Source organism: Lithobates pipiens, unplaced genomic scaffold (genome assembly GCF_037356315.1).
Source record: "Lithobates pipiens isolate NorthernLeopardFrog02 unplaced genomic scaffold, aLitPip1_a1.2 Scaffold_23, whole genome shotgun sequence".
NCBI classification, from domain to species: Eukaryota; Metazoa; Chordata; class Amphibia; order Anura; family Ranidae; genus Lithobates; species Lithobates pipiens.
In genome coordinates this window covers 61,117,221-61,141,594 of record NW_027507785.1, presented here as the reverse complement: position 1 = coordinate 61,141,594, position 24,374 = coordinate 61,117,221, and the positions used below count along the sequence as shown (strand labels likewise).

At 43.2% G+C, this 24,374-nt stretch overlaps 1 protein-coding gene across 1 annotated transcript; it reads right to left on the bottom strand.

The window, feature by feature from the left end:
- Positions 1-1,491: 1,491 nt before the first annotated feature.
- Positions 1,492-21,165, bottom strand: TPRA1 (transmembrane protein adipocyte associated 1). Its single transcript, XM_077451733.1, has 10 exons — positions 20,942-21,165; positions 17,668-17,800; positions 15,881-15,967; positions 14,094-14,166; positions 12,258-12,337; positions 8,904-9,014; positions 7,275-7,335; positions 6,618-6,720; positions 4,447-4,530; positions 1,492-1,823 (listed from the first exon to the last, which is right to left on the bottom strand). Exons 1-10 carry the CDS (start codon positions 21,115-21,117, stop codon positions 1,595-1,597), a joined length of 1,137 nt encoding a protein of 378 aa, XP_077307859.1. The 5' UTR covers positions 21,118-21,165; the 3' UTR covers positions 1,492-1,594.
- Positions 21,166-24,374: the final 3,209 nt, after the last annotated feature.

The following is a 24,374-nucleotide window of genomic DNA, read 5'->3' as shown; positions in this document are numbered from 1 at the left end:
ACAGTCCGGTCCCTCAAAGTCTGAAGGACAGTAAACTGGCCCTTTGTTCATAAAGTTTGGAGACCCCTGCACCAAGACCACCTCAGTTCACCATTGCAATGTCCTAGTATGGACAAGCTTGCCAGAACTAAAGAGTCAAGAGAACACAGCTGGCAAGACACTGTAAAAATCCTTTGTGCATAAAACATTATTTATAACATACGAACAACTTCCTGCTCTGATGCAGGTCACCCAAAATTGAGCATAAAGTGGTTGTAAACCTTTACATATTTCCGGTGAAGTGACTGGCCTTAGAGCATACACAGAGATGAAACAAATCCTCCTACATAAGTTGTTGCTGTTTATCTGCAGCCTTATCTTCTCTACTCTACTTCTCTGCTGAATTTATAAAGCTTGTCTGAGAGTTCAGAAAAAAAAAAAGGGGGCAGAGAGCTGAAGTTACACTCTGCATAGCTCATAGAGGAGAGCTCAGAGCTGATTGGAGGGAAGGGACATTCAAAAAGCAACAGAGCCGAGGCTGTTTATCACAGGCTGTGTGCTGGAGGTCCCTCGCGTCACCTTTTTTCTCTTGGTGTCAGAAGTGACTCATACAGATAGCAGAGTAAACCAGGCAGCAGACAGATATGACACTTAGTGCTCTGGATTGAGACAGTACACACTATACAGGTTTATTGCTTCGTTCATATTTCATGTCTGAGGTTTACAACCACTTTAAATTGTAGAGGTTAAGCCCAATTTTGGGTAAACCCCATCAGAGGAGGTACCAGGTGGGGCTACATGTTTCTCATCTGTTACAATAAAGTTATGCAAACATTAAATTTTACAGTGTGATGTAGGGCTCTTTCTCGTCAAAACTTGGGAGTGATCACTCAGCACACAGCTAGCCAGGGGGGCTTGGGAGCAGTGGAGAATCTTTTTACCAGATATAAAGTCAGTCTGTGACGCAATCCTTATCTAAACACTGACGTTTATCACGATTGATTTCAGCAATAAAATTTGATTGGATTTACCAAGTACAGCCAGGCACAGGAAAGCCCCGTCAACGGCTCGCGGCACGCTTTTATCTTTTCCTTGGTATGCAATAAGGCCTTGAAGCCTTTACAGATATCAGCCACTATTGGTGCCTAAAGCTCTGGGACCAGGAAACAGCAAGGGCACTGCACATGCACAATTTAGACCGGCAAAATGGAGCACGGGGCAGTTAGACAAGATTGAAAAGTCTGCAATGGAGACTGAATAAAGTCAACACCAGCATAGAATGCAATCAGTGCCATGCAGACCTCGAATATCCCGGCTTAGACCCGTGGGCCGACATAGGAGCAGTCTGGACCCACAATCCTCTGGGTCTCATACCCATTAATTGCTTCTTCCTTAAGAAGTTTTCAGGGTGTAGCAGCATTAAAGAAGACTTCTTTCTGTCCTATTTCCATGGGAGTTTCTAAGTAAAAAATAACTTTCTATAGAAATCTGCACTCTTTGGGGGGGGGGGGGGGGGGGGGCTGGGGGTAGAAAATTTAGGAAACCCCTCATGGAAACAGGAGAGTTGGAAATACATTTTGTACAGTTTACAATGACTGTACCAAGCTGCTGACACTTAGGTGTTGATGGCTTTCCAGCGATCACTGTCTATGCTGTTTACGCTCCCGATGTGGGGCATGGAAGCCACGTCGTCTAGGTAAGCAGCCGTGTCAATCTGAGTGTTGTAGTACCCCGAATCAACGCCATCTTTCCTTGCTACTGCGTAGGAATGCGGGAGGTGGACGTCTGCATCTTCCGGCTCGTCCACCTGAGACTTGTAGGAAAAGAGGATCTTGGGCTCTGACCTGGAAGGAGTAAAAAAATAAATAAGTGACATGAGAGCTGTACACACACACACACACACACACACACCCTTGAAAAAGTATTCACACCCCTTAAATTTTTCCACATCTTGTCAGGTTACAACCAAAAACATATGTATTTTATAAGATAGACCAACACAAAGTGGCATATAATTGTGAAGTGGAAGGAAAAAAAAAAAATAATTATGAAAATAGTTTTCAATATTTTTTACAAATAAATATCTGGAAAGTGTGGTGTGCATTTGTATTCAGCCCCCTTTACTCTGATACCCCTAACTAAAATCTTGTAGAAAGAAAGAAAGAAAGAAAGAAAGAAAGAAAGAAAGAAAGAAAGAAAGAAAGAAAGAAAGAAAGAAAAGAAAGAAAGAAAGAAAGAAAGAAAGAAAGAAAGAAAGAAAGAAAGAAAGAAAGAAAGAAAGAAAGAAAGAAAGAAAGAAAGAAAGAAAGAAAGAAAGAAAGAAAGAAAGAAAGAAAGAAAGAAGATCACCCTGAACACCCCATGAAACATGCAAGTAAGTTTATGAAAAATACAGTAGATTAAAGGGCCATTAACCACTTGCTGACCGTGTAACTTAGATATATGGCGGCAAATCGGCACTGCTGCACCGGATCACATGCCGAGCACGTGATCCAAACACCTCCGGGTCCAGGGGCCCACTCCCGCTGTGATTATACACAGCAGGAGCTGATCGGCGGGTACCGCAGACTTGATGTCCACTGGCACCCGCTGATTCTTCGGTACAGAGGGAGACCGCCAGTCTGTCAGTAGGGAAGGCATTGATCCCGTGTCTCTGCAAAAGCAGTGACATGGATCCATGCCTTCCCCTAGTACAAGCATCTCCCCCCACAGTTAAAAAAAAACACCAGCTAGGTACACAGTTAACCCTTTGATCGCCCCTGGTGTTAACCCCTTCCTGGCCAGTGTCATTAGTACAGTGATAGTGCTAAAAAAAGTAATATGTACTGATCACTGTATTAGTGTCACTGGTTCCCAAAAAGTATCAAAAAAAAAAAAAAGTGTCAGTGTCTGATTTGTCCACCGCAATATCACAGTCCCGCTATAAGTCACTGATCGTCACCATTACTAGTAAAAAAAATAAAAGTATACCATAGATTGTAGACGCTATAACTTTTGCGCAAACCAATCAATATACGCTATTTACCAAAAATATATAGAATTATACATATTGGCCTAAATTGATGAAGAAATTCGATTTTTTTCCCCCCCCCATTTATTGGAGGTGTATAGAAGTATGTAGCGTATAAAATAGTTTTTTTTTTTTTTATACACAAAATTGTTGGTCTTTTTGTTTATAGCGCAAAAAATAAACACAGAGGTGATCAAATACCACCAAAAGAAAGCTCTACGTGTGGGGGGGAAAAAGGACATAAATATGGGGATTTCCCTTTTAACTCCATGGTCTCCTCTGAGAGACCGCCTGATCCAATTCAAGATAGTTCGCCGGGCATATTTCACCGTTCATAGACTACACAAAATGAACCCCGACTCCCCTCCCGGGTGTTGGAGATGTGGTGGGATTCCTGGTGACTTCACCCATATCTTCTGGACCTGCCTGGCAATTATTGGTTACTGGAAGGAGATATTAGACTTCATCACCTCTGTGCCACTACAACCATCATTGGCAATCTGCATGCTAGGCCTGATAGAACAACCAATTCCTACGATGGCAGGACGCACGCTGGAGGGACTGCTACTGTTTTATGCCCGCAAACCCATAGCCCTTAGTTGGCGCAAACCAACCCCCCCCCCCCTCCTCTCTTCCTGTGGAAACAACTTAATAGCTTACTTCTATATAAAGACACATACGCCAACAGAGGCTGCCCCAACAAATATGACAAAGTCTGGTCTAAATGGCTGGCACACCCCCCTCCCTCTGCTACGGAGGTCCCTTAGTAGAAATTTGCACAAAATAGCTCCCAAGCGGGTGCCAATTGTGCACAATGAGTACATCAGGTGTTATCCTACCATGTACAAATGTGAACTACATTATCTAGTGACCCAGTGAATTGTGCTGATGTACATATTATCACAATCTGTGCTTCATGCTTGCCATTTATGTATGACGTAACAAAAATTAGATCCCCACATTGACACTATGCAAGACCAATGTATGTTTGTTTGTTTTTTGATGTTCTTACTGCAAATCAATAAAAAGATATAAAAAAAAAAAAAAAAAAAAAGTAACAGTGCAGCATCGCAAAAAATAGCCTGGTTGTGAATTAAGGGGGGGGGGGGGGCTGTGGATTGGCTGCTTGGGGGGCTGAGCCCTGCCTTCTGGGGAGGAAGGGGAGACGGTCACATTCTCCTGAATACTAAGTAATGCTGGTTAATGCTCAGAGCTCCTGCAGACGAATGAAGCAGCAGTGGATGTGGGTATCAGTATGTAGTAAGGATGCTCTTTCAAGAGAACCGGTCCCTATTGCCTAAAAAAGGTAAAGAGTTGCTAACAAGTACATAGTCAAATCACTTCCACACAAATCCACAACCAGGCAGCACTGCTACTAAGAGTAAAAGGTAAAAAGGTAAGGTAAAAATAAAAAATTAGGGGATACACCTTTGTAGCTATAATTAATATAAAAAAACTTACCAAAGAAGCCTTTCAAGAAAGCCACATACATGAGCGGAGCAAAGAGGCTGAAGTATAAAAATGTAGTGACATCCACCAAACTGCAAAAAAATAAAATTAAAAATAAATTTAAAAAATGTACAGTAATTAGATAACAGTCAACATAAAAAACTCCAACCTAAAAGTATAATATAAATCTGCATGACTCTGCTGCAAATATGCGCTGATCGGATCTGTTAATTCATGACCTGAGAGAATCCCAAATCTTAATAGGGTCCCTATTGGGGGGGGGGGGGACTCCGTTTTGATCAGCAGGGTATCTGTCCGCCAATCCTCTGCTGATCGGAGCAGAGCAGGCGGGTCCGTGTCTGCTCAGTTTATGCAGAGCAGACACAGTCCGCTTTGCTCTATGGACAGCTGGGTGTAAACAGGCACCGCTGTCAATTTACACCTGACTGCTATCAAATTCACCGAAACGGAGGATGGATGGATCCCCTTCAGTTATTTTTATCAGACGTAGGCGGGTGTAGACAGACACAAGTCCATTTACTCCTACTGATCCATAGGGGTCAATGGACCATCCGATCTGGTCCGCCTGAAAAAATAAAAACAGTGGAATTGATCAGACCCTTCATGTGAAAAGGGGCCTAAGTGGCCCAAAGCCCTGCAAACATTACCCCAGATGTGGATATTACCTTTGCTGTGATCGATTATTGGTTCCTAATTGCTCTCATCAGTTTTGCTTCAGCAAGAGAACAGACACACACAGCATCTGTCCAAAGCGTTTCTCAAGTTTATTGCACATGCTTACGTAAAAAAAAAAAAAAAAAAAAAAGAATCAAACGTTCCAAACGTACTTTCAAGACTTGGTTCACACTTGTGCGTTTCTTGGTGCTTTATGCAAAAATGCACTACAGTCCATATAACATGGTTTTCTATGGGATATGTTCACATCTATGCTTTTTTCAGCTGCTGAGTTTTTGGAAAAGACCAGGGACTTTTTTTAAACGCAAAACTGCTTTTTTTTTTTATTTGCTTTTTTGGTTCAAGAGACTTCAACTGAGAAGCTGCAGAAAAGCACGTGGTGCATTTTTAATGTGATTTGCGGTTTTTAATCTGCCGAACAACAAATCTGTCAAACATAAGAACTGCAAATAGCTGCAAAATCATTGCAGAAATGATCCTCCTCTTCTGGGGTGCCTCAGCAGGGCTCCTCCCCTTCATCGGGTGCCCCCATGGAGAGCCGCTTTCCCTTGGGGCACCCGCACAGTCACAAGTTCTGCTGCGTTCCATTATCACAGTCAGCGGAAAACAGCCCCGCCCTCCGCTCCCACATCACTGGATTTGATTGACAGCAGTGGGAACCAATGGCACCCGCTGCTATCATCTATCAAAAAAGGACAGAGACAGCGGCTGGACTTGTGCACATTGCTGGAAGGAATGTGTTCAGGTAAGAAAAAGGGGGAGGGAGGTTCTCTAATGGGAAGCTGCAGCAAAGAAGGTTTTTCACCTTAATGCATATGGTGCATGGAATGTTGAACCATTCCTCTTCAATGGCTGTGCGAAGTTGCTGGAACTGGAACACACTGTCGTATACACCGATCCAGAGCATCCCAAACACACTCAATGGATCACATGTCCGGAGAGTATGCTGGCCATGCAAGAACTGGGATGTTTTCAGCTTCCAGGAATTGTGTACAGATCCTTGCAACATGGGGTGATGGTCGTGAATGAATGGCACAACAATGGGCCTCAGGATCTCATCACGGTATGTCTGTGCTATCAAAATGCACCTGTGTTCACTGTCCATAGCATATGCCTTCCCATACCATAACCCCACCATGGGCCACTCGATCCACAACGTTGACATCAGCAAACTGCTCACCCACACAACCCCATACATGCTGTCTGCCATCTGCATGCATCACTGGGCAGTTGAATGGGTAAAGTACAGGTTTGCTTTAATATTGATAAATACGGGCACTGGAGTCCCAGGAGACAAGTAGGAGGCTAGTCATAGCAATTATCAGTAATAGGTTCTACTGCACTGTATACACTGAAATCTATGCAATTGATGGAAGCAATAAAAGGTTTTGTATGAGGAAGAGGAAGGAGGGAAAGAAAAAGAAGGAAAGAGAATTAGTATTGGGGTGCAGTTGGCCTTTATTAGGGACTAACTTGGACTTACCAGAGCCCGTTGCTAATATTGGCACACAGGAGAGCGCTGCCTATACCCTGTACTAAGTTCAGTGCAGCCAGGATAATGGCGTAGATGTAGAAACTCTTCCTAGCTGCAGACAGAAAAAGGTATATGTGAGATTACATTACACTTTTAGGCAAGAAGAAAAATAAGATGACTAAAAAACATGAATAGAACAATTTTATTACACAAAAAAAATTACGTGATAAATGATAAGAAAAAAAAACAAACAATTAAAGCCTAACTTTAATTTAATGTCGCTTTAAATCAGACCTGAGCAAATTGCAGCCCTTTAGCTGTCCCTGCGCGGCCCACAATGCCTCCATTTACAGCATGCCTCTCTGAGCCTGTCAGCTTCCTCACTGAACTCTACACATGGCTTCGACAAAAGCTGGCCACACATATTGATATCTGCTTGTTCAATCAACTTTAGATTTATCAGCTATATCAAGTGAGGATCTACCAAAACAGTCCAATCAATATGTAACCAATTAGGCAGGCCCGTCCAGCTACGTAGTTCTTGGTATACTGTATCTGATGGGGATTGTACAATCCGACTGTAACATGCATGGCCAGCATTACTGCCACAAATATCCCAGATTTCTGAAATAACATTAAGAACACCAATGCGCTCATTAGACTCACATGGAAGAGAGATGCGATCTTTCAGGGGGGTTTTCGGTAGTATAGAGACTAGTGCGTATACCTGCAGAAAACAAAAAAAACACACGGTGAAACTTTAAACAGACCCTGTCACCAACTTAAAACATTGCAGGTAAAAGAACAGAACAAATCAAGTCTATTAAATGCTTACTTGCAGTGTTTTTCCTTAGACCCCAAGTCACGCTAGGCGATTTGGAATCGCAAGCAGAATCAGCAGGATTCTGCCAAGGATTCCAAATCATAATAAAATTGTGGTAAAACATGCAATGCGTGTTTGGGTGCCATTCAAAGCAGTGATTGTTGAGTGACAGAATGGCTTGGAAACTGCGGCATATCATATATATATATATATATATATATATATATATATATATATATATAACACGCACAAAGCTCGTCAGATAAAAAGGACCAGGAGCTTCTTTTGAACGAGAAAAAAGAAAAAAGAAAAAAAAAAAATCAGCGGTCGAAAAAGGGTTCAAACCGCCTGCCAGCGGTATAGCCACGCTGCCCCATTGATTTCAATTTCGGTATACACCGCTCCTTCACCTCTCCAAAGATGCTGCTTGCAGGAGTTTTTTTTTTTTTTTTTAACGTCCTGCAAGCGCCCTGCTCTAGTGTGAAAGCCCTCAGCAGCGGCTGTTTCAGGGCGCTTTGCAGGCGCTATTTTTAGCGCTGTAGCGCCTGCAAAGCCCCCCCCCAGTGTGAAAGGGGCCTAAATGGCAGACTGCAGTCTGAACTGTCCCACTTGGACCGCCACAGTCCAGCCACTTAGGAAACTAGGCCTCTCTTGCCCAGTGTCCTGTAGCTCCATCTGCAGGTCTGGACCCCCCGCCCCCCCCCCATCCACTGTCATCCTCACAGCATGGTAGAGGGCAGAAGCGAGGACAGTTCTGGACAGAGGGTGGCAGCTGCAGAGGACTGCTTGCCCTAACAGTGTTAGGACTATTTATTGCCAGGCCGCAGGGTGAAGAAAAAATAACGGGGGGGGGGGGGGGCGGGGGGAGACGACGACACTGTATCACAGTCCTCTTCTTGCATCGGGGGGGGGGGGGGGGACTGATGTGTCTGCTGACATCACATTCTCCAAAAGGACAACTTTCAGCAGCAGTAGTCTCATGGTTTTAAGATGTCTACACAAGGGAGACTTGTACAGGTAAATAACATGCCTAAAACATAAGTGCCCAGCTAAGTGTTAATTTCCTGTCCTGCTGACAACCTTTACCAAGAAGGTTAAAAGTGCTGCTGTTGGAGAGTACAACTCCTTTCCTGTCTGGTAAAACATTGTCAGCAGGACGGAAGTAAGGAAAAATCTCTCTAATGGAGCCTAGAATAGCATTAAAAACGCAATAGGAGGTGTAACCCTTCTCAATTTATCAAAGCCAAAAGATAAAAAAAAAAGGTTTGGGCTGGACATGCACACTAATCCTTATTAACTTCCTAATTCAGGAACACAGGTAAAACAAAATCTTGTACACTTCCAGCACATTTTCTTTTAGGACAACACAGATTTGCATCAATGCATTTACTTTGCTTACCAAACAGAAGAAGCAGGAGCTTGCAAGCCAAAAATGCCTGCCAGATTTGCATCAATGCATTTACTTTGCTTACCAAACAGAAGAAGCAGGAGCTTGCAAGCCAAAAATGCCTGCCTCCGTGTCCATAAATATTAAAGTCCTGTGCCGAGAGGTGAGAGTCGGGGTATAGGATTTCTAAGGTGCCCTATTGGAAGAAATACATGGATTCAAGAATACTCAATGAGAACGGTTCATTCATAATAAATTATATATTACGAAAATGTAAACTATGATGAGTCGATTTACCAAAGTTGGAGCAGCTCTGCATAGTAACCAATCAACTTACAGTTTTTTTTGTTTGTTTTTTTTTTTGTGTCAAAGCTTAAAGCGGAGGTCCACCCTAAAGTGGACCTTCCGCTCATCGGAACCCTCCCCCCCTCCGGCGCCACAATTGCCACCTTTCAGGGGGGAGGGGGGGTGCAGATACCTGTACAGTACAGGTATCTGCACCCACTTCCGGGATAGCTCTCTGCGGAAAGGGGCGTATATTACGCCCCTTTCCGCAAGTGCCCCGCTGCCTGCTGGGAAACACAGATCCCAGAGGCAGCAGGGACCGTCCTTATTGCGCAGCGCAACTCGCGCATGCGCAGTAGGGAACCAGGAAATGAAGCCGAAAGGCTCCATTTCCTGATTCCCATACCCAAGAAGGCGGCGGCAGGACCCGAGAGACGATCTAGAGATCGGCTTCGGGTGCCGACATCGCGGGCGTGCTGGGCGGGTAAGTGTCACTATTTTAAAAGTCAGCAGCTGCAGTATTTGTAGCTACTGGCTTTAAAAAAAAAAAAAAAAAAAAAAAAAAACGCGGAGTCCCGGCGGACTCCCGCTTTAATTGAACAAGCTGAAGTTAGAAGCCAATTGGCTACCTTGCACAGCTGCACCAGATTTTGCACTCTCCAGTTTTAGTAAATGAACCCTAGTATGAAATTACACTTTATCTCACTTTTTTGTATCCCTTCTAATGTGATCAGTCAGTGTAACTTCTGGAAGTCTCCACACTCACGCACAACCCAGCAGAAATTGGGCTTCTCAGTGGGAGTGGCTGCACTAGGCGGGGAGGGTAGCTATGTAGGTGGCCTAACAGGAAAGGCTGCACTTACCATGGACATCACCTGTGTGGCGACATTTACTATTAATCCTGAAGCAAGCAGGAGGCGGGGCAGTGGCACAGATTCTCACTTTGTCTAGCAGATAGAACCTTTCATGTATTGACATGAGAATGTCCAGAACAAAATTTAGCAATGTCAGTATGCCTCTGTTAACTTTATAATTTTGTGTTGCTTTTTAAAGCACATAAAATACTTTTATTTGATACACCCTTAATAAATGCCCTACTTGGTTATAAATTGCATTAAGCTTTTAAAACCAAAACAGCTTTAAATATTATTTTTTAATGACCTGCATCTCACCTTAAAAGATTCAGCCTACTTGTGTTGTCACATTGTGGGTGTAACACTAAGCCCTTGTACACACGGTCGGAGATTCCGACAACCAAATCCATCGGATTTTGTCCGAAACTGTTGTATACACATGGTCGGACGAAGTTGTCAGAAAATCTGATCGTTCAGAACGTGATGACTTTATTTCGTTACGACGGGACTATGTTCAGGCTAGTAGCCAATAGCTTTGGTGTAGGAATTTGATCTGAGCATGCGTGGCACTTTGTCCGATCGGAATTCTCTACACATGATCGGAGTATGTCCTATCGGAGCATTTTGTCTGAAAATATTTCCGGCAAGTTGGAAAATTTGGTCCGACGGATATTCCGATGGAAACGCTCCGATCGGACACATTCCGTCGGAATCTCCGATCGTGTGTACAAGGGCTTAAAGTGGAAGTCCAGGATAAAACTAAAATCAATGCATCTATAGCCACCAACATTCTAACAAGAACCTATCTAGCCCTGAAAAAAAAACGCCCTAATTCAGTAAAGGTATACATACGTTTCTTGAACAAGAGGGAACAATTTATATATACCTTTCTCCCTAATTCAACAATACATACCTTTCTCTCCAATTCACTAAAAAAAGGGTATACATACCTTTTCTGCAGGCGATCTGACCCAATCTCCAGTGGCGGAAGCTCTGCAGGAGGACACAGCCGACAACAGCTGTGAAATGAATGGGAAGTGACATCACCCATAGACTTACTATGGGGCTTCCATGGACAGCCGCCTACACAGCGAAGGCGCGGTTGACAACTCAGCATAGGATCAGAGCTTCTACTGCTGGAGATCGGGTCGGATCACCTGCAGAAAATGTATACCGATTTTTTTTTTTTTAGGGCTAGATAGGTTAGTGTCAGAATGTTGGTGGGTATAGATGCAGGGATTTTAGTTTTAGAATGGACTTCCACTTTAACATGTTACAAATGTACCAGCCCCCACACCACCCCGATCCCCCAGTTTGTCAGCTTCTCCTGCTTCTCGCAGCCACAATCTAAAGAAAATGTGGTTTTGCCTGCCCAGTCTTGACATTCATTCACAGTGTTCTGTTCAGTGTTCAACTACCAACAGCCTTTGTGGCCATCAGCTTGTAGTTCTTAATGAACTACCATGGCGCTGATTGCTGTGGTAGTTCATTAATTCTTCCTGTCAGTGTGAAACTGCCTACCTGTACGATGTACAGGCAAACAGATATACTAACAGTCTGCAAGAGACTGGCATGGCAAACAGCAATCTGCTGATCGCTGGTCCAGTGCTTTCCAGGCTCTTTAAAAAAAAAAAAAAAAAATAGTAAAAAGAACATTTTTATACCTGCAAAAATAGAAAAATTGGATTTAGTATTTTTTGCTAAAAAGTGAACTTCCCCTTTAATCAACCAAAAGGTCTGTGGTAGATGGCGACCGTCGACTCTTATCCAAGACCAGTATGCTACGCCACTTCTGCCCTCTTAATATTGGGAAAACTTTAAATGACATGGACAAAAGGCTGTAAAGGCCTAACGCATTACCAATAGCACTTTAGTAAGAAGTTAAAACCGATAAATGTAAACTGACAATAGCCAATGACTAAACCAGTGATGTACATAAACCCAGATAGGAAGATATAGGAGATGGAACTCATACGACCCTGACATAAGCCTGACTTGCCAGCTGATGGGTTTTGACAGACAAGTCCTTTTCTTTAGAGTATCTCTGAACAAGGAGCTGGCACTGCCAAGGACTTCTAGTACCACAATGGCCTGTAGACTACAGTTCCTCCAAGATGAGGAATGTTAATCGTGAGATTGTGGGTGGAAAGGGTCAACAGGCTGGTAAAACTGAACTAAAGCCAGCTTTCTGCAAATGGAAACTTGATATCGGAATGTCAGACAGCCCCCCCTGCAAAGGCTGTAGAGCACCACTAGTGTTGGTTCGTTTATCATTTGTAGGTAATACACTTGTATGTTACCTGTGTGACCGAATACCCAAGTGACAGCACAGCAGTAATGGCCAGTACCCACTTCACACTGGATTTACTTTCAAGGTGACCTAAGGAAGTAAATATATAAAAAAAATAAAAATACAGATTACTGGACTGCCCATAGACAAGACAATGATTTTCATTTCATGGTTAAATCACCAAGACAAAGATCAAGGTGCAGCAGCCCCTAGCATATAATCAGCAGCCACCTTTTCATAGGAATGTGATTGGATGCCTTGGATGACACTGCACAATGTATTAAATGGGGCAACTAGTTTATTCTTTACCCATATCAATACATGTAGCTAGCTCTTAGAGCACCACTCCAGGCATACAGCATATAAATAAAATGGAAAATGCAGAAGCAGGGAGAGCCTTGTACTGGAGGTCCTTAGATACAGCTTCCTCTCCAGCAAGAACAGTAGTGACACCACCAAATCTCACTGCAAATCTGGTGAGACTACAGTCAGAGGCAGCAGTGCCTTAGATCAGGGGTTGGCAACCTTAGAGAGTGAAGTCAAAGATCACCAGGCACAGTATCCCGTTAGGGCCGATTCAGACCAAAACGCAATGCCAGAAAGGCATGTTCCATCAGTGTTTTCTGCACCGTGTTCAAAAAGCACTGCCTATGTGATCTACTGCGGGTGATAATACATTGTTAATCCCAAATGTAGATTGCAAACGCAGTGGACATTAAAAAAAATGTATTACAAGAGACTGCAGGGATGAGGAATACGTTGAGTACAGAATGCAGGGATCAGGAGTGCTTTGCGCTCAGAATGCAGGGATATGGGAGGGAGGGGGGGTGATGTGAAGGGTGATAGAGGACACACACACACACACACACACACACACACACACACACACACACACACACACACAGTGTCCTCTCCCCCACCCCCTTCCCTGCTATAGCAGTATCCACTGCCCCTTTACATCACCCCCCACACACACGTCCTCTCCCCCTCCCTCCCATTGCAGTGTTCCATTGCATACTACCTGTTTACACGAGACCAAGAAGCAGCACAGTTCTGTACAGGGGGCAGGAGCCGGCCAACTGACTTTTATTATTAACAAGCTGGTGATTGTCTGCTTAGGACCTAGCAAGCAATCACCTGAGAGTTAACTGGAAAAGTTAAACTTGGCCAGCTCCTCCCCCTCCACGTCCTGTCCTGTGCTGCCTCTTGCTCTCCGCCATTCACCGACGACAGCGGCGGAGGAGGCAAGAGGGGAGGAAGAGAGGAGGAACGAAAGCTTGGCGGAGGAGGCTGAGGGCGGAGACCGGTAGCTAACAGTAGAAGGCGAGGGTTGGCGGCGCAGACCTGGTCACGGTTTACTTGTCACCTACCTGGGGTTGACAGGTAGCCCGCGATCGACGGGTTGCCGACCCCTCCTTGGATGATCTCACAGTGCAGATAATACAGCTATGAGGCTCAAGGAACAGGAAGTAACTGCTATTTCTAAGGATATTGCCGATTTTAACATTTATAGATGTCCCCTACAACATAGCAAATCTTCCCCTTTTGAGTACAGGTCCACTTTAAATGGAATGGGAAAAGGCAGCTTAGTACACTGTGAGAAGCTCACAGCGTGCAGTGAAATCAGAGAAAGCAATTTTCGTACACAAGAGGAGCCGGTACAACTGTGCAAGACTGAAGAGAAGGCTGGAGTTCAGCTTGAAGCTGTGGACAGGCTCAAACCAGAATCTAGGTAATTAACAGTTTCAGGAGGAGTCAGCAACAGCCTGCATTCTTCTTTCATTATAGATTTCCTTCATAATAACATGCTATAGCTTAAATAAATCAAAAACAAAAATAACCTCACCGAACGCCAAGCCTAGTATAATGACGCTGAGTTCAATAGCCAGCAGGAAAAACCTGGTGATCTCCCACAAAACCTAAAAAGCAAAAAAAATAAAAAATACAAAGACATTTAATATTGCACCAACAACCGCAAAGAGAGTCAGTCACGACCGGTCATATTTCAGAACTTTAAATTGTGCAGACTAATTTGTGACAGATTCATATTGACTGACAATCTAAAGTAAGAGGGCCCCTGAGGTCTGATAATTGCTACCCCTTTAAAGAAGTTATAAGTCTCCAAAAAATAAATAAATCGATAAAATAAAAACTCCAAGACAAAGGCATAATGAGCTAGTATGCATCGCATACTAGCTCATTATGAAATACTTACCTTAGAACGATGCCCTGAATCAGCGCCGTCACACCGAGTACACGGCCAACATCTTTCACCGAAGTTACTTCCGGGTTCGTGGGCTCTGGCGCTGTGACTGGCCGGAGCCTTGATGATGTCACTCCTGCACATGTGCCGCCAGTCACCGAACGAGTCCTAAAGAAACGCCACCAGCGGACCGTTTCTTCAGAGCGCATGCGCCGATGTCGGCAAAAGCCTATATAGTGATGATCTCCTAAACTGTGCAAGTTTAGGAGATATTTACAGTACCTACAGGTAAGACTTATTATAGGCCTACCTGTAGGTACAAGTGGTGTAACAGGGTTTACAACCACTTTAACTACCTGAGCTCATGCTGAAATAACAAAGTACTAATGCACCAAGCACAATGTCTAAGTGGTTAGCACTCGCCCCTAGCAGCACTAAGGTTATCGGTTCTAATCCCAACCACAGCACTACCTGCATGAAGTTTGGATGTTCTCCCTGTGCCTGCGTGGGTTTCCTCCGGGTACTCCAGTTTCCTCCCACACGCCAAGGACATGCTGTTATTTTAATTGGCTCCTGTCTAAATTGGCCCTAGTATGTGTATGTATGAATGTGAGTAAGGGACCTTAGATTGTAAGCTCCTTGAGAGCACGGACTGATGCAAATGTACAATATATGTAAAGTGTTGCGTAAATTGGCGGTGCTATGCAAGTACCTGTAATAAACAGTATAAGAGTAACAAAGTCTATGATCGCTTATATTCTGAGGTTTTTATCTTAAAGTCTTATAGACACTCATTAATGCCCCGTACACACGTTCCGATTATCGTAAGACCGATCGTTCACATTTTGTTGTATACAACTAAGATTGAATACAACAGTGCAAAATGTGTGTAAGACTTTTGTCGTACGATTCTGGAAAAATCTTCCGTCGTGCGTAGCTACGCATTTTAAATGATGTCAAAAACGTGTGACCTGTGTGTCCTTCTGGTTTATTTTCATGTTTCCGATCATGCGTGGTGTTTGTCTAATGACTTTTATCGGACGCATACTGTACTGACTACACGACTGTCGTACGATGGGCTGTCATCCGACCAAAGTTTTCCTGTTTGTTCCTTCGGATTTAGTTGGACGGACTGTCGTGATCGGCTGTCGAAAGCTGCGTACTAACGATCAGATTATCGAACGATCTGTCCGAAAGCGACTTTTGTGGTCCGATAATCGGAATGTGTGTACGGTGCATAAGTCAGGTAGTTGGCAGGACAGCACCTGTCATATTTGAATTTCTGACCCCAGTACCAATCAACAAACACCCTGACCAAAAGGTTAAAGCCTTCCCAGACACCTCCACTCTTTTGTGGAAATTTTCTTTTCCCACCAATATGGCAGGTTACCAACTCCAGACGGTTTTCCCACCAGCGGAGCCCATCTCACCTTGTCCGTAACAGTTGCGACACTGGAGGAGCTCACGGTCATAGACACAATAGCTCGAGTGATCCCTACTAATGCCACCACAAAAACCTGCAAAAAAAAAAAGCAAGAGAGGATTTTATATCAATACTAACCATGGATTTCCCTCTATTAGGTTTACAGATACAGCTGAAAGAATGCAGAATCATCACGAGATTTTGTTACAATATTTAACTTCAAAAAACTCTTTAGTGCCAGTAAATAAAAAACATTTTTTGTGCGTCATTGTCTCTTTTAAACAACTAAACTTTCTCTATCAGTGTGGTCCACCTTTCCTTTATTACTATACCTTTTGATTGTGAATTCCTGATTGATCCTGTTATTTCTCAGGACTTCTTTATTTAGAGTGGCAACACTATTGCAGCTAAAGCTCTGTCTTCTGCGTTGTCACTCCCAGAACAAATGCTTTGGTTTTACCCTGTGGGAAAGCCTTGCACTTCCTCCTCTCCTCTGTTAGCTGCCACACGTGACACTCTTTAGTGGCTTGTGAGGCAGCTCCAGAAGGGTGACCGACAGCAGCTTCTTCTCTATGCTAGCAGTCAATCAGTGAAATCATGATAAAATATTTATTTTATAAAAATTGTCAATTACAAAAAAAAATGTGGCCTCGATGTTTTTCATTTCCTTTTTTTTTTTTGGAAAGTAAAAAACGTCAACTTACTACAACAACACGATACCACAACAGCACCAATTGACCCTGAGCAGCGCTGGGGAGCATCCTGCAGTGAAATCTGTAAGTAGCAACACAGGTTGCATAATAGCTCCACCAGTGGCAGCTGGTGCTGTATATTGGGGGGGGGGGGGATGGGGGGGGGAACGACATTCCGCTGCCACACCCAACCTCCCGCCCCCCATCAGTCGGACCCCGCCCCTTACCCTATCTAGGTCACAGGCAGCTTCAGCTCCTTCCTGCATCTCAGGCTTCACCCCTTCTTCCCTTGGTGCGGTGGCCAATACAATCGATTCTCCTCTTGGCCACTTCCTGATTGGCTGGGAGGAGAATCAGGCAGACAATAGCAAATATTATTTCGCTATTGTCACACACCAGGGTGGGCTCAGTGCTCTGCCCTTCAGGGGAGCCCCACCTAATACTTGGGCAGGCCTTGCTTCAGCAGGTTTGCCCGGTCTCGGCTGGGTGGACCAAGAGTACCCCTGTACAGTCCCTGTAAAGAGCATCAGGGCCAGGGTCCTTTCTCTTCGGAGGAGGACCCTGCGTACATCCTGTGCACTTTTATTTGTGTGCGTCAATTCTGTGCGCTCACTTTTTTAATGCACCTGGTGTTTCGTTTTGTGTGTGTACTCACTGCACCGTGAAGCGTCAAAAAAGATAAAAATACAAGCTGTCTAATACTAGGTGTATCGGAGCTATCAACCAGCAATTCTAAATTTACAAATTGGCTCAGAGGCATAAAAGAATGGATTTGCACGGCTCTGTCACTGTCCTATGACAGGATGAGGAATAACACTTTTGTTTTTGACATTTGTGATGGAAGTGAGATATGTAGATACCTTCCGTTTTAGGCTGGATAAACACCTAGGCATTTTTTGTACTTTTTGCATATTTGCACCACAGAACACGTTCCATAGGAACCCATGTTAAATAGTGCAAATCTGCAAAATGCAAATAGCACTAAAACTGCATAGGTGTGAATCCAGCCTTAAGACGACTCTACTGTGCTTGTCGATGAAGAAATGACTTCATGCCGAAATCAGCCACTCTGAAACATCACAGACCTTGACAAAAGACTTACTAGGATGTAGAAAGTGGTGAAGATGGGACTTGATGTGACGCGTATTTTGGCCCTCGCAGATGGCAGTTTCCACAGGAGGAAGGCAAAGAACAGAACATTGGGAATTAGAAGCATCAGATCCCAATACCGCACCCTGTCACAGGAGGAGGAAATGAATGGAACATGATCAGGTATTTCATTATGAAGGAAGTGCATCAATAAGCATAATGTGAGAATGCCTCCGAGTCCTCTTCTATTGAACTGTATTGTACATGTACCACCTCCCTTTGTTACGAAAAGTGCTGTGCAAACTATTGTCCGGGCTAAACCAAATTTTAAAGCGGAGCTCCTTCCTAAAAAGGGAAATATCCACTTGTCCCTCCCCCCCCCCCCGACACACACACACACACACACACACACAGTCACATTTGGTACTATGGGGGAAGGGGTGTACCTGGTTTTGACAGGTACCTGCTCCCACCCCCTGGTAAGATCGACGCGGGGCGATCTACAGCATGTCTGGCCCTTGAAGGCTTCACAGACGATTTTCCTTACTTCCAATGCCCGCGCCTGCACTAGATGGACGAATTGCAGGATCCCTGGGACAGGCAAGTGTTCTCATATTAAGGCCTCATGCACACTGGACAGTGAAATAACGTTATAAAAATGTTATCAGCCCCTACCCTGTCCACCTTTAGGAGATCTCTGAAAATTGAATTTATTCAGGGAAGCCTATCCCACCCCCCCCCATCAAATCATTCTCTGCAGCCATTACCTTTTGTACCACCCCCTCCCTTTAGAATGTAAGCTCTACGAGCCGGGCCCTCCTGTACCTTTGTATTGAACTGTACTGTAATTGTGTTGTTCCCCCCTATACATTGTAAAGCGCTGCGTAAACTGTTGGTGCTTTAAAAATCTTGTATAATAATAATAATAATAAATAAATAAATAAAAACGGCAGTAGCTTTGCAGTGGGTTTTTCAATGTTTTTATAATAGCGGTTTATTTTTTTTGCTGTTCATCACTGTACTACATTAACTGGCAATCGCTCAGGGATGAAATGGCGTGTTAGATGCTGCGCTGCTAGACCATAAATCAATATTGAAATTACATTAAAAAAAGTCAAAGATAAAAACGTGCACATAAACTTTGAAAATTCTAGTGCTGGGTGAAGTAGTTAAACAACTAAATTATACAATCAGTGAATAGATGCGACAGTTCATGCTATCCAAGTGATCATGGTAGTTCTAGGAATATTGTGAAAATGGTGATGGAGATACAATTCCGAGGGTTAATATAACACCAAATCCCTCGGGGGGTTACTTGTGACTTCATATATTTTGGGCCACCCTTGTGCTTTGTGGGCTCTGGCCTCTCACCTCCAGATAGGTGTCCTATAGCAGGTACACAAGTATACTCCCATGTGATGGTGGTCTCCTTCTCTTAACCTCTAGCATCAACCACACAGTAAGAAAGAACACACAGGGAACACATTTAACCCTTTGATTACCCATTAACGCCCTCCCTGCCAATGTCATTTATACGGTGTCGGTGCATTTCTTTTTTGCACTGGTCAACAAAAAGCGTCACTTAGTGTAAAATTTGTCCACCGCAATGTCGCAGACCTGCTAAAAGACGCTGATGATAGCCGCCATTACTAGTAAAAAAAAAAAAAGAAAGAAAAAGAAAGAAAAAGAAAAAGAAAAAGAAAGAAAGAAAAAGAAAGAAAAAGAAAGAAAGAAAAAGAAAGAAAAAGAAAGAAAAAGAAAGAAAAAGAAAGAAAAAGAAAGAAAAAGAAAGAAAAAGAAAGAAAAAGAAAGAAAAAGAAAGAAAAAGAAAGAAAAAAAAAGAAAGAAAAAGAAAGAAAAAGAAAGAAAAAGAAAGAAAAAGAAAGAAAAAGAAAGAAAAAGAAAGAAAAAGAAAGAAAGGTCCCTAAATCTATCCCATAGTTTGTACACGTGATAACTTTTGCGCAAACAAATCAATATATGCTAAATTGTGATTTTTTTTTTAACCAAAAATATTTACCAAAAACTTGTTGTCCTAAACTGATAAAGAAATTTGATTTTTTTTTTTATTGGATGTGTATTAAAGCGGGGCTCCACCCTAAAGTGGAACTTCCGCTCATCGGAACCCTCCCCCCCGTCCGGCGCCACAATTGGCACCTTTCAGGGGGGAGGGGGGTGCAGATACCTGTACAGTACAGGTATCTGCACCCACTTCCGGCATAAATATCCACAGAATCTGTGGATATTTACGCCACTTCCTGCGGGTCCCCCACTGTCCATTGGGAAACACACGGATCCCAGGGACAGCGGGGACCATCCTTATTGCGCAGCGCGATACGCGCATGCGCAGTAGGGAACCGGGAAGTGAAGCCGCAAGGCTCCACTTCCTGATTCCCATACCCAAGATGGCGGCGGCAGCACCCGAGAGACGATCGAGAGATCGGCTTCGGGTGCCGACATCGCGGGCGCGCTGGGCGGGTAAGTGTCCTTATTTTAAAAGTCAGCAGCTGCAGTATTTGTAGCTGCTGACTTTTAAAAAAAAAACAGCCGAACTCCCGCTTTAAGGCTGGGTTCACACTGCAGCGATGCGGGAACGCCGCGAATCCGCGGCGGGTTCCCGCATCGCATGCCTCCCGGCGGCAGTTCACACTGCCCTATGCGAACTGCTGGGAGTGTCAGTGAAATGTTAATGACACCCCCAGATCAGTTCGCATATCGCAGTGCGATCTGCAAACTCGGACAGGAATCGGATCGCATGGTGTGAACACCCATGCGATCCGATTCTGCTGCGGACCAAAAAAAAGGGTCCTGTGTGAGTTTGGGGCGGGTGCGATGCGAATTCAGCCATACTATCTGTATGGCTGAACTCGCATCGCACAGAGATCGGATGTGATTTGCACTGCAGTGCGGTGCGAATCACATCCGGTTCTCGTAGCCGCAGCAGTGTGAACCCAGCCTTAAGCAGAAAGTAAAAAATATTGTTGTGTTTTTTCTTTTTCAAAATTGTGGCTTTTTTTTTGGTTTATAGCGCAAAAAAATAAAAACTGCATGAGGTGATCAAATCCCACCAAAAGAAAGCTTAATTTGTGGGAAAAAAAATCAATTTTGCTTGGGTACAGTGTTGCACGACCGCACAATTGTCAGTTAAATTAATGCAGTGCTGTATCCCAAAAAATGGCCTGGTCATTGGGGGGGGGGGGGGGGGTAAATCTTCCGAGGCGGAAGTGGTTAAACATACTACACTATTAGCCTATGCGCTGGTCTCTTGCTCTTTAAAAGTCACATACCTGGAACTCCTGATATCTTCATATAAGATGACCAGGCACACATGTGGAATGGTCACATTAGGGCTGATGACCCCAGAGTTGGATGTTGGATATATGGAAGTGCTGAAGGATAAAGTAGAGGCGGAGGAGGTCACGTTGAAAAAAGAAGAGGAGCCGTTTTCGGTAACTGCGGACATCCTGATATTGATAGGAGCAGGACACACTGTGCAAGCACAAACAGAGCGATGATCCTCCGGTCTTCACTTCCTGCGGAGACACGAGATTCAATGCACAGGAGATAAGCTGACCAATCACAAGACAGTTAACCCTTCACCGCAACCACTATGGACCTCCTCAGGTGCAAGCAAACGTCTTCAAAAGCCACAATGACTTAAAGTGAAACTGTAACTCTGCCTTCAATTATACATTTCAAGAACTTCAGAAGCTACACTACTTGTCTGTTCCCTCGACGCCGAGATTCCATCATTCCAAAGTACATCTAAAATAAAAAACTTTCCAAAGTTTTGCCCTGATGGTGGTAGAGAGGCTGTACGATCATGTGATCAATTCCTGCATTAGAACTGCAACTCTGGCATTTTTAATTTTTTATCTGTGCAACTCAAGCTCTGTATAGACTTCTGGGAAGTCTTTAAATTACAGGATGGAGGATTTTTTTGTTTATAATATAATATTTTTTTTTATATATATATATATATATATATATATATATATATATATATATATATATATATATATATATATATATATATATATATATATATATATATATATATATATATATATATATATATATATATATATATATATACACACACACACATATACATATATACACATATATACACACACACGTTTTATTTTTATTTTTCACTCACATACCCCGTTTCCCCGAAAATAAGACCTAGCGTGATTGTCGGTGATGGCTGCAATATAAGCCCTACCCCCCAAATAAGCCATACCCTGTTTCCCCAAAAATAAGCCCTACCCTGAAAATAAGACCTACAAGGACTTTAACTAGGCCTTATTTGGGGGGTAGGGCTTATATTGTAGCCATCAACGACAACCACGCTAGGTCTTATTTTCGGGGAAACAGGGTATATACACACACACACATGCATACACAGCCGGTGAAATAAGTATAAAAAAGGTACCATTGACATGAAATGTTCACCACATATCAGTAACAATCCATGCAATCCATATATACAAAGAAACCAAAAACAAATAAAGAAATTAAGTTATGTGTAAAGCGCTGAGCAAACTGTTGGCACTATACAAGTCCTGTATAATAATAATGACAATAATGACACAGAAAAAAAAAGTATAGAACACATGAAGAAAGGGAGGTGCAAAAAGGCATGGAAAGCCAAGACACCAGCTGAAATCTATCAGTATCTAGAAAGCAATCCTGCCCCTTGTCAGTGCAAATTAATATCAGCTGATTCAGTCTCAATTGTTGGCCTATAAAAAGGTGTCTCATTACCAAGGTGTCACACAAGAAACATCTCATGATTGGTAAAAGCAAAGAGCTCTCGCAAGACCTTCACAACCTTAGGCCCCATTCACACCTGAGTGTTTTGTAGCTTGAAGCTACAAAACACTGGAGGGGGGAGAAAAAATAAAAAATAATCTATTATGCTCAAAGGAGATGGTTCACATCTCCACTCCAAGTCGCCTGAAGCCGAAACGCCTGAAGCTCAAACAAGTTCTGGACCCTTTTTTTGTCGCTTGAATCGGGCAGATTTGGGCATTTATTTTCTTTTTACATTGGTGACCTTTTGCCCTGCACAAAATCGCGGCAAAACGCAGCAAAAAAAAAAAACGCACGATTTTCTTCCTGAAAAACACTTCAGCTGTGAATGGGGCCTTATTGTAGTAAACTGATGGCATGGGTTACAGAAGGATTTACAAACTTCTTAATGTTCCAGTGAGCACTGCTGAGGCCATAATCCGGAAGTGGAAAGAACATTATTTTAGGGCTGAAACAACTAATCGATTATGAAATTAATCGATTAGTATTTTCATAATCGATTATTTGGCCAGTAATATAATGGGTTAAAAAAAAAAATGAGCCCTTTATAATACAAAGAGCAAATAATCACTACTGTAAATATTACTTTCACTGTTCTACAGTAAAAAAATGATCCCTTACAGTAGTGATTATCTGCTTTTTCTACTATAAAAGGGCTAATTTTAGTTTTTTTTTAACCCCATTATGTTACTAAGGCTAGGTTCACATTGCTGCGATGCGGGAACACCGCGAATCCGCGGCGTTTTCCCGCATCGCATACCTCCCGCCGGCAGTTCACACTGCCCTATGCGGACGGCTGGGGGTGTCAATGTTATGTTAATGACACCCCCAGATCCGTCGGCATATCGCAGTGCGATCTGCCGACTCGCACAGGAATCGGATCGCATGGTGTGAACCCCCATGCGATCCGATTCCGTTGCGGACCCAAAAAAGGGTCCCGTGCGAGTTTGCTGCGGGACCGCTGCGAGTTCAGCCATACTATCTGTATGGCTGAACTCGCAGCGCTACGGAGATCGGATGTGATTTGCTGTGCGAATCACATCCGGTTCTCCCCCCGCAGCAGTGTGAACCCAGCCTTAATGTCTTAGATCAGGTTCACTTCTATGTGTTTTTTGGTGCTTTTTGCAGAAATGCACTACAGTTCATTTACATGGTTTCCTATGGGACACGTTCACATCTGAAAGGGTCAGGGACTTTTAACGCAAAATGGTTCTTTATTGGATCAGTATACTTCAATGGAAAAGCTACAGAAAAGCATGTAATGCATTTTGCAGCAATTTGTGTTTTTTAATCTGCCCGCAAAAATACAAATTGCAGTAAAATCCCATGCGCAAAAATCAAAACGCACAGCAAAAGGCACTGCAGAAACAGATCAAAAGCAAACTGCATATGTGTACCGAGCCTTGTGCTGGCCACGCAGATCAATTTTCAGATGAGAATATTCAGACTAAAAATCTTTGTACATTCGCTGAAAGAATTTTGTTTGAAATTTTTACTTGTTTTTAAAATGAATGTAATATCTGAACGAAAACCACATACACCGTCTGAAAATTCCTTTGACTAAAGAAGTTTTCTATTATTTCTAAATTTTCCCGTCACTGTGGTTGAAAATGAATGTCAATTTGACCCACTTTTTTTTTTAAAGGGTATTAACCGATTAATCGAAACAACAATCGGCCAACTAATCGATTATGAAAATAATCGTTAGTTGCAGCCCTACATTATTTCACCATAAACCAGCCATGAACAGGTGCTCCTCGCAAGATTCCTGATAAAGGAGTGAAAATAAATTATCAGAAGAGTTGTCCAAGAGCCAAGGACCACTTGTGGAGAGCTTCAGAAAGACCTGGAATTAGCAGCTACAAAATTGTTTCAAAGAAAACAATAAGTAACGCACTCACC